Genomic DNA, 13,562 nt, shown 5'->3' on the forward strand with positions numbered 1-13,562 from the left:
ATTTGTGACATTCTTCAGAGTACTTTGTGTCTCTAATAAACCAATGAATGGATTACACTCAGCCATAAAAATGTTTTTTCCTCTCCATGACATATATAATATGGATAAGTTTTCTTTAATAAGTAGCTAAAAACTAATGCCATGCACATTATTTAAACAGGTTAAAAATCTTCCTCAGTATTGTAACCGCTTAAGAAGAGCAGCAAGAGCACATAACAAAACATCAGTGTATAAAGCTGAGAAACTCTGTGCTGAATGCTAACATGGGACATCTTGATTAAGTAAATTTCATTTTGGAAACTATTTTTGGCTTATAACAGTTGGAAGCAGAAGAGACAGGCAAACCTTTCCTGTACTGTATTTCCTGACAAGCTATTTCATCTTGGCATTCCAGCGTAGATTATTTCTTTGTATCACGCTGTTGTCATGAGTTAGGCGCTGGATAATGGATAGTTTTAAAAACAGTCCATCTGTATTTAGTCAATAAAGTAATGGTTTGTAAACTCACTCAGCAGCAAGCTGTTTCTTGAAAAGAATAGAAGAGCATTCAAGGGAAAAGAGTGACAAGACTTGGTGATTTCCTAATGATCAGATTTCCTTCTTTGCATGGTCACGCTTGCTGCTCCCAGGAAACCCCTTATCTGCCTACAAATGACAAACAATTATTTGACTTAATTAGCAAACCCTGGGTCAAGTTCCTGTTCCAGAATGATTGGCACTGCAACTGGCTTGAAAACTTGCTTCAACCGGGAGATGTCCTTAATTCTTCCTTTTTATTATTCCGTACATGTCAACTGACTGTAGCGAGTGTTGGGATTTCAAGGTGCTTAATATTTTCAGGTTTCTCACAAGAAGAAACCTTTCCGGCAGCTCCACGCATTTGTAACATCAGCCGTCCACACCTTCTGCTTCTCTCTCTTTCTCGGTGACGGAAGCAGTGGTGCTAGTCACAGGATCCACGGCTGCCTGCTCTGCATTCAGATGTGTTTCTCCCCGGTGCCTTTGTGGGCTGGGAGACAGGGCTAAACGCAGCCACATCCGTGAAACCTCGCTGAAGGCAACAACGTCACGTAGGCTTTGCTGACTGAAGGTGCACCCGAGCCCAACAACTACTTTTGAAGCACCAATATCTTACTCATATCTTCCCTCCTCAAATACAAGTCCACCTAGACTACAGTGGTGTCTTAACTGGGACTGGGAAGAGCATTAATCGACATGTAGACATCAACTCCTTTGCTGTAAAGGAACAAACCCCTAATTCTCATTTATCTGCTTTAAACATTTCATGAAATGATCCATTTTCTCTCTTACCTACTGCTGTACCTTAAAATGCCTAGTAGAGCATGGTGCGTCTGAGATAGGAGGGTCAGGCAGTCTCTGGATTTCTTCCCGCACTTTTTGTAGTAGGGAATATCGGTATCATTGCCTGGGAGCCAGCCGCAGGTTAAGATACGTAACATAAGAAGTCCTGAAGTCAGGCTAAAACCTCAAGATAAGACACATAATAGAAGGAAAAGAGTCCGAAGTAAGACAGGAGGAGGCCTGCTTGCGTAAATTCATACAGGCCTTCAAGAACGATACCTAGTGGAAGTTGTTGTTATTCCAGTTCAGGTAGCACGGTGTAGAAAAGGTCAACGTTATTTTTCATTTCATGATACTTTCTTTCACACAGTCAATAAATTTCAAATCTGATAATTTCAAAATCTATTTGGAACATCTTTTTGATAGGAAATTTATATTCCTTCAAATCTGCATCTTTTCACAATCTAGTCACTTTCTGTCCTGTAAATTACACACAATTTGTTATTTTTGGAAAACACAAAAAAAATGGAGAAAAATGAGCTGGGGCTCTTTGTGGGCTTCTCTTTAAGACACTGTCTCAAGAGTGTCAATAATTTTTTTGCCTGTTTATTGAAAAAAAAGGGAAGCGAACTATGGAATAATTAGATAAAAAAACAGATTACAGAAAGATTCTGTCCAATTCCATTTTTAAGCACCTGCATAGAATACAAAGATCTGCGGGTAAGAAAAAAAATCCAAAGTATTTATTTTGAAGTATTTATTATCTTAATAAATACATGCTGGGCATTTGGCCAAGAACTTTTAAAACACCTATGATAAGTTATAACTTATCACTTTTAATTATGATATCGTGCAACCGAGCTCAGGAATCTTCTGTTATAAATTTTGTATTGCTTTATAGGGAGGATAATAGAGTTGTTGAGAAAATAAGTTATGTTCAATTCTAACAGTATTTCTTCTTCTTTGTTCCCTACATACTATTTAATATTTTTCCTTTGTACGCTTCTTAATAGTTGAGCTTTAAGTGGAACTCTGAAAAACAACATTAGGATTCAAAATACAGTGGAAGATTTTATTTTCAGGGTCACAAGTAGCATAGTGAGATTTCTCTCTTAAACAATGACACTTAGTATCTCTGTAGTTCTATGAATACTTTTGAAGTGTCATATTAAAACCAATCTCTTGGCCTTCAGGCAAAGAGAAGCAATTAGTCTTGGAGTTGTGAATAAATAAAAATCCATTTATATACCCGTCCTTGACACGTACCTTGCAAATCTTAGAAACTTCATCTAGTGGGAAAAGAAATGTTAAATCATGAACACCAATACTAATCATATTGCAATGTTGCTTCCTAAAACTGTTTAGTTTATATCAATCTTTTAAGTATTAATTCATATGTATATATTCATACATATTGAAACATGACAAGAGAAAGGCATTCGCACACTTGAGCGAGAAGAAAGGAAGGAGTGAGTGCATACAGAGCTGTAGCACATATCTTTATTACCCTCAACAGAAACACAGGCAAGAAAAAAACTCAAAGCTCTCGAGTACATTGTCTTAGATACGGCAAAAGCAATCCCGCACAAGTTACGTACCATGCGCATGCCTTTTTCATCCGAAGTGCTACTGTCTTTGCTTTGATCTACAAACAAACAAAATCTTTATTAGCCATGCATCCCATTTCCACGCAGCACAATTAAATGGTACCTGTTGCAGATGTGTTGGGATGAGTCAGAAACCAATTTCTGCTTTTTGTTCAGTGCAATGTTTTTAGGTGGTCTCTTTACTGTGCTTCAGTGCAGAAGCATCCTTTTTTTATGATACTCTGATTGCAGTTCTAGATTCTCATTATCTATTTTTCATTTAGCAAAGTCACAGAGGAAGTAAATATTGCGATGCCAAGTCATCCCAAATAGTCTGCCTGCACCCCTACAGAAGAGCTGAGTGAAACTCGGGCTGCATGACGGGTCCCCCAGTCTCAGTGGAGCCTGTCCTCCCCGCATGCACTTGTTGAGCGGAGCGGCGGGGAGATGAGGCGGCGCAGGCTACAGCCGTGTCCGGGGATGAGGTGCGGCAGCTGTCTGGGGACACGCTGCTGTGCCACGTTATTTTACAATAAAATCCACTCCTCTGTGCCATGCTCTGGTAGGCAACGAGTGAGTCCCAGCCCAGAGGTCAGAGCGGGACGGTGACCCCTGTGCAGGATCACACCTGGGCCAATAGGATGGTCAAGGAAAACAAATTTTAGTCTGTTCTGGATGCAAATCTCTCTGCTGACCTAGTTCTCATTCTCCTTTTCATTTCAGAAGCTCAGCTAAAAATCCATAAATTAAGGAAATTAACTGATGGAGCCTCCGGCATCTTTGTAAGCTATTTAAATCTTTAAATTTACAACATCTTCTGCATATATCAAGTAATTGAACTAACTGCAGGGATGTAACTTTAATGAGAAAATTTCCCTCTTCTCCTGTAGTTTGTACTCTAAAAAAAAAAAAAAAAAAAAAAGCTACCCTTAGGAGAAAAGTTTCTGTTTATTCCTGCCACGGAAAAGAACTTTAAAAAAAAAAAACACCTTCGATTTTAAGGGGGTCCTGCCTGCCCTACTCCCCCGCTGCCTGGCGGGGCGGGGCGGCCCCGCGGCGCTGCGCGGAGGGGAGCGCGGGCGCGGAGGGGCGGGCGGCCCCCCCCGCTGCGCGCCGGCGGCCTGGCTCTTCGGCACCGCGCAGCCGTGCGCAGCTCCCTGCGCGGCCGCGCTCGGCGGCTAGTGGGCGCTGCCGGCCCACCGCTGCTGGCGCCTCGCCGGGACGCGCGGCGCCCTCCGCGGGCGCGGTGGGCGGCGGGTCCCCGGCCCCGGGGCCGCACGGCGGGGCCGGCTGCGGCGCGGAGCGGCCGCGCACCCTCCGCCAAAATTCCGCGGGGACCAGCGCGGAGGGGGGCGCATCCCCCGCGGGGGGCAGCAAAAACGCGCAGGCATCGGCAGACCCGCATCTTTGGCTGAAAGTTGAAGGAGGGCTTTGCGCCTTTTTTTTTTTTTTTGGCTTTTTTTTTTCATGGCGGGGGGGGGGTTCCCTGCCGGCCCCCCTCACCTCCCACCCCCCCCGCGCTGCGCGCCCGCGGAGCCGCCCGCGGAGCCCCGCGCCATCGCGCCGCGCGCTCTAATTGAAATGGCGCTTTTGGCCGGGGGCGGGCTGCCAGGGCGCTCCGCAATAGCACAATGCATGTCGATAGACGTCATTTGGTTTTAATGGCCTACAGGAAATTTGGCGTTTACAATGCGAGACATTAGCAAAGGGTGAAAGGGAGGGGGAGGCGGCAGGGAGGGGAATAATTGCAGCCCCCCCCCCCCCCCGGCCGCCGAGACCCCCCGGCCGCACCCCGGCGGCGCTGGGTGCTGCGGGGGACGGGGGACGAGGGGAGGGGGGGTGTCGGGGCTATTTTTTTTTTATTATTTATTTTTGAACTTGATCTAGTTTATCAACAAGTGCAGAGTGGGTGCTACCCTAATTGTAACAGAGGAGTCAGAGATGTGAGAAACGTGCCCTGTGTTACTTATTTGGGAGCTGAAAATTTATGCCTAGTTGAAAATGCCTGGGGAAATATTACATCAGACCAAATGACAATGATTAAAATCAGCTTTTTTTCCCCCCCTTCCTCCCCCCTCTTTTCCTCCTTCTTCTTTTCAGTAAGTCTGTTGAAGGACGTGACAGTGGCCTGATCCTCCCCAACGCCGAACCGTTATCCCCCGGCAGGGCCGGGCCGGGCCGGGCCGTGCGGGGCTCCCGCGCCTCCGCGCCCCTCCGCGCCGCGCCGAGGGGCTCTGCGGGCGGCGGCGGCGCCGGGGGCGCGGGCTGGGGCGCCGGCCGCCTTCCCAGCCTCATTTCATTTTCAAGGGTTGTATTTTATTTTATTCCGGGGTGGGGGGGGAATAAATCTGGAGACCTTCACCAAAAGGAGGGGAAAATATCCAATTTTCATCGCAAAATTAGCTAGGGCGAGAGCAAAGGGCTGAGCTAATTGTAGCCTAATCCTCTGCCCTGCAGGCGTTTGCAAAGCCCTGAGCAAGAATTCGCTTTTTTTCCTCCTCTTCTCCCTTCCCTCTGTTATTTAGAGACGGGATTATTGCCTTTCTTCTCATAACAGCCTCGGCAGTTTCATTTAAAGGCTTTTTCCCCCCCTCACGCACACACACATACACACACACAAAATAAATAGAAAAAGAATCAGAAACAAAAACACCAAAAAAACAATCAGCGAGGGGGGACGAGAGCGGAGAGAGAGAAGCTTTAAAAATAATCCCCGCCGCAGCGGGCTCGGCGGCGCAGAGTGACCCCGGCCCGGCGCCCCCCGCCCGCCGCAGCCCGGGGGCTGCCACATCTCCGCCCTGGCCAAGGTAAGGACGGCGGCGGCTCCGCGCCCGCCGACGGCTCCGCGCCCCCCCGCCCGCTCCGCGCCGGCATCGCGCCGCACCGCGCCGCACGCTCCCTCCAACCCGCCCCCCCCTTCCCCCCCCCCCCCCGTTTTTTTTTTTGGAAAGTGCCTGTTCTCCAAACTAACTCGGCGCTGGGCTCCGGCGGAGAAGCGGCGGAGGGGAGGGTTCATTTTAAAGCTACAGGACGCGCTGGCAGCCGCCCCGCTCGCTCTCCCCGTGTGTATGTTTTGTTTCGCTCCGCTCCAGCATGGGCAGCGCCGGCGGAGCCCCGCGGCCCCGGCTGCCCGCGCTGCCGCCCCGGCCCCGGCTCTGAGGACGGCCCAGCCCCGGCGCGGCGGAGGCAGCGCGGTTCGCTCCGCGCTCTCGCATGGTACCGCGGGGGTCGGGCGCGGGGAGCGGGGAGGGGGGGGGGGGGGGTGCGCGGCCCCGGGGCGGCTCGGCACAAAGGGAAGGCGGGCGACAATGGGGAGCGCCGCGTATGGAAAAAGACGGGCGGGCTGTGAATGAAACTCTGGCGCCAGTGAGAGTGGAAGGCTTGGTTTGGGGTAGCCTTCAAACCACTCTAGGCTATAGTTTGCATTTCTGCTCCTGCATGCGATGTGGCACACTTCTGCAAAATTAATACATTAGCCTGGCTAATGCTCACCACCATTGGCTGCACGGAAAATGCACAGGATCGGGGATTCGGGGTTGGCTTTTTTCTTTTTTTCCCCTCGCATTCATCTAAGACATCTCCTTTCTTGTTATGTGGGAATAAGTAAAGGACGCCATGTTGTGCCTTTTTTTTTTTTTTTTTTTTTTTTTGGCTGGATGCTACCTTTGGGCACAGAGCGCGTTGGGGAGGGAAAGGCAGAAGTTGAGTGACCGGGTGCGTTGCCGGTGCTTCCCCTGACCATCAGCAGGGAGAGGATGGGGGTGACGCGCAGCTCGCACTGAATCGACGGGAAACTGCCAGAGAGAGGCGGGCTGCGGGGGGGCGGGGGGGGAAGGAGAAAGCCTTTTTTTTTTTCCCTTTTTTTTTTTTTTTTTTTCCCCCGGTAACCGGAGCTCCAGAGGGAGCTCCCCCCCCCCCCCCCCCCCCCGCCCCCTGTAAAAGTTTTGGCCACGATCTCCTGTGTCCCTCGGCCGGGCGCTGAGCCAGGCAGCGCGGAGGTGTGCGGAAATGTCTACGGACTTTTCCTTTCGGGGCCGTGGGGCGCGAGGTGCGCAGCCCCCCCGCGCTGTGTCCGCGGCGTCAGCCGTTGTCTCGGGTGGCTCTGGCGGCAGACCCGAGCGGTCGCCGTCCCCGTTGATAGACAAAGGTAATTGCGGAGTGGGCAGCCGGGCTCCCCCGGCCCCCCCCCCGGCGCCGCGGGCAGCGGGAACGGCCGGCGGGGCCGCGCAGCGCCGGGTGGCTCCGGCCGCCGGGTATCGCCCCGGGGCGCCGGGGGAGGGCGGGGGGGGCGCCGCCCGCGGTGGTTCTGCCCCTGGTGCTCTGCGGGTCTGCTGGTGAGGGAATAAAGGTCCGCGGGGAGGGGGAGCGGGCCTCCCCCAGCACCCATTCCAGGGGGCGGCCGGGGGTGCCGCGCCGGGGGTCCAGCGGCCCCGGCCCGCCCCCGCTCCGGCTCCCCGGAGAGCCAGCTGCTGTACGGCAGGTCCTTAAACCTGCCGGTTTCATTCCACGTCTTAAATGTGCATGAAGGAATTAAACTGCACGAGTGAATAACAGCATTAGTTTCAATTAATTTTTATCCTGGCAACAATAAACTTTAGAAACAAAGCGCTTTTACATCCTTAATTAGTCTTGCTTCCCATCTGTAGTCTTTTAAGTGCCTGCTCCTTGATTTAACTTTGTCCCTCCTTCAGAGCCGCCTCCTTTTTCATGCTTTCCCCTTTTTTCTCGTTATCCCTTCCAGACTGCTGCCCGTTTCTTTCCTGCAACCTTTCACCCCCCCTTGTCCCTATCTGTCTGCTCTGCTCTCTGCAGTTTATTTCTCCTGTATTTTCCCAACATCAACAGCAGTATTGGTTACCATGGCCCCGAGCTATGTGCAGAGGTGGGAAAGCTTCATCCGCCCAAAAGTTCTTACACTTTTGAAGTCTTTCTTTTAGTAGGATCTGAAATGTATCATCTAGAGTGTGTATTAAATGAACAGTATTCCTGAAGGCTTTAGAGCAAGAAAGGCAACACCCTGGAAAATTCTGCAGTCTTTCAGCATTCTCTGCCCCAGGGTTATAGCCCTGGGCACGGAGCTGAATGGAGCTCTTACAACTGCCTTCTGTTTACCTTTTATGGTTAAAATAACAGCTTAGCAAAGAAGCAACTTCATGGAGAAACGATTCAGTGAAATCATCTCAAGCTGTAGCAGCATAGCTAGTTTAATCACCCCTAGAGAGCTGAACAACTGTGAGCACAATGGGACACAAAATCATTTTGTGTGTAAATGAGCATGGCATTGTGATTATTTCACTTTGCATGGGCAAATAGTTTTTACAAGCAGTACTTATGCAGTTAGCTTAGAAAGGCAGAAAAAGATAAGCTGGCTCTGAAAGATCTTGGTGTGTAATGTTTGAAAAACTAAATATTCAGATAATTTGGGAATCAGGCTCTATTGATTTTGCCTTCAGCAGGTTCCTCTGTTACTTATTAGAGCGGGGTTATTGCCTGTGCCACTAGTTGGGATGCTGTATCCTGTTGTAGGCAACTAAAGAGCAAGGATTATTTTACATGGTTTAATAAATGAAGTTGGTTAGTGTTCCTGCGATATTTACCCTTAAGGTTTTAATTTTCACATCAGTATTAGAAAATATGTGCATAAAGACTTTCACTGGATAAATACATTTAGGATTCTGCTTTGTGCATAAAATAAGTACATTACTCAATGTGATGAATTTTAGCTGCCTTTTACATTAAGGAGAGGAAGGAGGCATTAGAAATAGGGTTATAGTACCTTAAGAAATAGGGGGTATTTATTTTTTTGGAGCAGTAGGAGTGTTTTTGGTGCCCTTTAAGTAGTGCTTAACAATTATGCCCCTTGATAATCTGCTCATATGAAAATGACCGAATTCCACAACTTCAATAGAAACGTAGGATTCTTTTTTTTTTTAAACACGAATCTTCTCCAGCCAGGGGAAAAGCCTGTGTTGTAGTTCCCCTTCTCCTCCCTTCCCCCAAAAAGCCAGTGGCACCCTCAATAAGTATGAAAAGCCATAAAAGTTTGAGAACTATTTTAGCTTTCCAGTGATTTTCTATAATTAAGTGTTTTTTCAACACATGCTCTAGCTGAGAGATGCCAAAAGCAGAGGATTGTTCAAAAGGTCCCTCCAGTGAATAGTATAAATTAAATATCTACTGTGTGAGTATGGCCTCACTGAGAATCTCAGACTCTTTACAGATCAAGGAATTTACTGGTATACTAACATTAAACAAAATCCTAAGATAGCAGCAGTGCTTAAATATGCACAAATAGATTCAGATCACTTGATCTTTAGCTATCTGTGCATATTTTAAAATTGAAGTCTGTATTTCAAGACAAATGGTTAAATGTCAGATGCGTTTACAGAGGACTGGAAGTCCTTTGATTTCATTTGGAAATCGTTACAAGGGGTGCAGATGAGCCCTAATTAGGCACTTGTTTTGTGAAACTGCCTGAAATTGATTTCTAAGGCAGCTCTGTACCGTGCGAGGTCTGTACCTTTATCATTAGTGATAATAGTTGGGGTCTGAACAAAGCCAGGGTTGACATTCAGCCTGGATCTTCTGACCCTTTCATTTAAGTGAAGGAGCAGAGAGGGAACCTGAGTTTACAGTGCTCTTTGGTAAGAAAAAAACCTGCCTTTGTCTGCGTTGGCAGACAGATGAGGCACCCACAGATTAGTAAACACATCGCTAAAATCCTGTAGGTACTTACATACTAAGTTGTTTTTAAAAGTTAGTTCTTTTATTTATGCTGTATGACATATTTACTGAAGATTGCCCACAACAGGCTCTTGTGGGAAACAAGAAAGCAACGTCTCCAGTCATGAAAGGATTCAATCACTTTCCTTGAAGGTGGTGCTGTAGTAAAAATGTTAATGCCCAATTTCACATGGGCTGACACAGAAGTCCTAGGACAGAGCTGGCATTTGCTTCGTGCTCAGTGCAGATGTCCGTCCAGCCTCCGGAGAGAAAAGGATGTGGATTCATAATGGGGTGATGTATTTCTGTGCTGTAGATGCAGGAGATTCCTAGCAGCTAACCAGGATGAAATGCAGTAAATGAAGATGTTGTGATGACTTTGTGAAGCCATCCAGATGTATTAAGATTTTTTGGTCCCTTTCTGTGTAGCTCAGAATATGTTTTTACAAAGAGGGTTGCTGATTGTTTTTACAAAGAGGGTTCATCGAGTGGCGTAGCCAGGCATCTCGTGCAAAATGCTGCTAAGAGAAAGGCGAGACCAGCTTTAGATTTCTGAGAAACATTGTCAAAGTAATGCGGGAGAAAGGGGAATTCACTTCGCAATGCTGCGTGTAAAGTGCTTGTCAGATGTAAGGCAGAGCCTGGATGCTTGGTAGCCTGCTTGCAGAACAAAATACCAAGAAAATTAGATTATATTCGGAAATGTCTTCAACTATAATGTTTTGCATGTGTCGCTTTACCCGTAAGGGGGAGAATGGATGGACGTTTTCCTAAACTTTTTCTAAAGGTTTTTTTTCCATTTGACATGTATGCCTTCTATACCGATTTAACTGAAATCAGCTTTGAGACACACGTTTCATGCAGGATAAGCTGTGCTTTTCTTACAGAAGAGAATTGGGGAATTTCCTTTTGCTGTGCTTGTCCTGTTCATTTTTAAGACATTTCAGTATTTTTTGCTTTGTATATCAGCTGAAGATTTTTGGACTCAATTGAGAAATTTCACTCATTTTCAAATATTTTTAGGGCAGTAAACATTAGGTGGATTGTGGAATTTGTAATTTCAGGTTGTACAGTAATTCCTAATGCATCTTGTCATGAAAGCATGGGTCAGTTTATATATCTTCCTCTTTTCACTGCTTCCAGGTATTGTTTTCGGTTTGAAAGCTTATTAGTTCTTTATGTTTAGTATTAAGGCTTAACTGAAAATTATCCATTTATTTCACAGCTATTGAAAATAAACCGGAAAACTGATCTTAGTTTGATGTGAAATTTACTACATGTATAAACTAAATGCCGTAGGTACTGAGGAAGTCACTAATTTAGAGGTGTCTCGTTACTGAGACAAACTTGCAAAAACCCCTGAATCCCAATTCACAAATTGGTTATTCGTTTGTCAGGGGATATTTCACATCTAACACATAAGCCCGCGACCTTTAATTAGAATTTTGCAGTTTGTTTTATGCCCCTTGAGGCTGACACCTTGAAAAATTTTTTTTCTTGATTTCTTATTGCTAATAAGCATCTTTCTCTTCCCCTCTGGTACTTTGAAGAAAATGATGCAAATACACTTAATTACAGTGGTGGCAATAATTTGTTAGCTGAATATGTGATCAGGCAGATGCAAAAATGATCTGATTAGATCTGTGATCACACTGGAAAGAAAGGTAACGCACTGCTACATTTAAGAGAAACTGTTCTTTTTTGCCTTGCCCTTGCAGGAGGGAAGAAGCATGTCCCGCCTGTCTCTAACACGGTCCCCGGTTTCTCCTCTGGCTGCTCAAGGAATTCCTCTGCCAGCTCAGCTCACCAAGTCCAACGCTCCCGTGCACATCGATGTAGGAGGACACATGTACACCAGCAGCCTGGCTACCTTGACGAAGTACCCAGACTCCAGGTAAGACCTTGGTGCTTTCGGGCTGCCCGTTGCTGGTCATTGCATGGGAAGAGGCATGTACCTGGAAGGAATATTTCAGTGCGAAATACGATTTATTATATATTCACCAGTTATGAATAATTCAGTTTCCGATTTATTCTGTAACTTCACTGGGGTTCTACAGAAAAAAAGCCTGTAAAATTTATGTATTATTTAGAGAGTCTATTCATTTTCCCTCTCAACATCTTCCGCACGCTGCCGATACGTTTGAGCACCTGTTGGTTGCTGCCCTCAATTATTGCCAACTGCACCAAGCAACTTCTTTCCTTCATGTTTAGGGAAAAAAAAATTATTCTTTTCTTCCTTTAAGAAAGCAGAACGGCTCTGTTACACTGGGGCTAATGGATGCTTGTGTCGGCCAGCCAGAATCCTAAGCTCAGTGGTATCTGAGTGCCCGGTGCCAGTGGCTATCCCTCTGGGCAGTGGCCGGCCCAGCTCTGCCTGCGGGCAGCCGCGAGTTGGGTCGAGCCTCTGCCTGCTTCAGGGTAGCCCTTGTGCTGGCCAGGTTGGTGACACGGCTGACACGATTCTCTTAGATCTGGCCCATATTATCACAGAGCGGACTGCAGATATGTCAAATTATGAATAGATGTGGTGTGAGAGTGTATCTGTGTACACGACATAGAGTCTCTTTATGACTGGCCTGGCCCCCAGTCCTGCATGGCACTGGGCACTGTGAAGGGTGGGGGATCCTGGGCAGCATCAGGCCTGTGAGGGCAGTGTGGAAAGGACCACGGTTTTAAGGGGTAAAGCCTATTCATTGGAGCACTACGTGAAAACATACCTGATTTTGATTTACAGTTGTGATTGCTAAAGCAGTTCAGCTTTTTGTCATTCCGACCGCTGCTTTTCCAGGAGGGCGAGTACCGCGTGGATGTGCAATGCCAGGGTGCCCAGCACGCTGCTTAACGGAGGCACTAATGACTGAAAAGCAAACCAGAGCCCAGGTCAGCAGGTTCCATTGCGAGAGCTCTTGCTACCTGCATGGCCGGTATTTCCGTAGAGGGGTGGGTTCATTTTTTTGGTATGACAACCAGTGTAAAGCTCTAGTTGCATCTGAAGATTTTTCATTGAAAAGAACTAGGGATTTTTGCACAGATTTGGCAGGTTCCCAAGCAATAAATGACATTTATGGAGACACCTTGAAATGCCTCTGATGTCATAAAGCATATGGCTGTGATTTCATTCCAAGGAGAGGGAGCTGCTGAAATTCTCTACGGAAGAGAAACAATTATTAAAATACCTCTATTTTATGGCTAGGCCAAAATAATATGATTTTTCTAGACGCTGTCTGTTTAATGATGTCTGTGTGGTACTTCTTTAATCAGAGAGAAGAAATCTCTTCAGTGGGGAGAGATTTATAACAGAGAAGCAGGCTAATGCTTCAGAGTATAAAAAAATACAGAGAAGATTCAGCAGTTGCAATGGAATAGCACATCTGTTTCCACAGTTTAAAATATCACTGCTGACGCTATTTTTAAAATAAGCCCCATATCAGACTTACTTAATAAAAACTTCAGTTACGGAAGCTTTGGGAGAATATACATAAAATCACAGATTTTATTTAAAGAGAACAGCACTGATCTAAATAAACCCTTTTTTTTTCCTGTTTGCTAAATAACAAAAGCGCATTTCTTCAAGTTTTGTACTTTGTTTAAACTAAAAATACAAAACTTGTGGCTGACCAGAGCTCAGGTGCTGCCTGATGTTTTGCTGTGTATTGTCTTACGTTTATATTGCTGTGTTTTCTCAGAAGCTTGAATGCTTTTTCAGCTGCTGAAACTTCAGTTATCACTGGAGTAACAGCTTACGGGATGAGACCTGTAAATCAAAAAGATTAAATAGTAACCATGTATATTTTTACAGCAAAAGATAACCCTTCACCCACATCCCACATAGGACATATGGCTGCATACATTATGAAGCTGGACGGATGGTACACCTTAATAATTTTTTATTTTTAAATTCTGGTTTTAATTTGGTTTTCTGCAGTGCTGCATAGTAGCCTTGGTGGGTTC

The 13,562-nt window shown here is 46.4% G+C and overlaps 1 protein-coding gene across 4 annotated transcripts in view; it reads left to right on the forward strand.

The window, feature by feature from the left end:
• Positions 1–5,156: 5,156 nt before the first annotated feature.
• The window catches only part of KCTD15 (potassium channel tetramerization domain containing 15), a 43,185-nt gene continuing 34,779 nt past the window's right edge, over positions 5,157–13,562 (forward strand). The window contains exons 1-2 of one of the 4 annotated variants that reach the window (XM_063334591.1): positions 5,157–5,695; positions 11,330–11,505. In XM_063334591.1, the coding sequence (XP_063190661.1) occupies positions 11,342–11,505 (164 nt within the window). In that variant the 5' untranslated portion in view covers positions 5,157–5,695; positions 11,330–11,341. Of the gene's footprint in view, positions 5,696–5,848; positions 6,105–11,329; positions 11,506–13,562 lie in introns of those variants that run through there. The other 3 variants (XM_063334589.1, XM_063334592.1, XM_063334590.1) reach the window with 3 other exon arrangements.

Source organism: Chroicocephalus ridibundus, chromosome 4 (assembly GCF_963924245.1).
Source record: "Chroicocephalus ridibundus chromosome 4, bChrRid1.1, whole genome shotgun sequence".
Taxonomy (NCBI): Eukaryota; Metazoa; Chordata; class Aves; order Charadriiformes; family Laridae; genus Chroicocephalus; species Chroicocephalus ridibundus.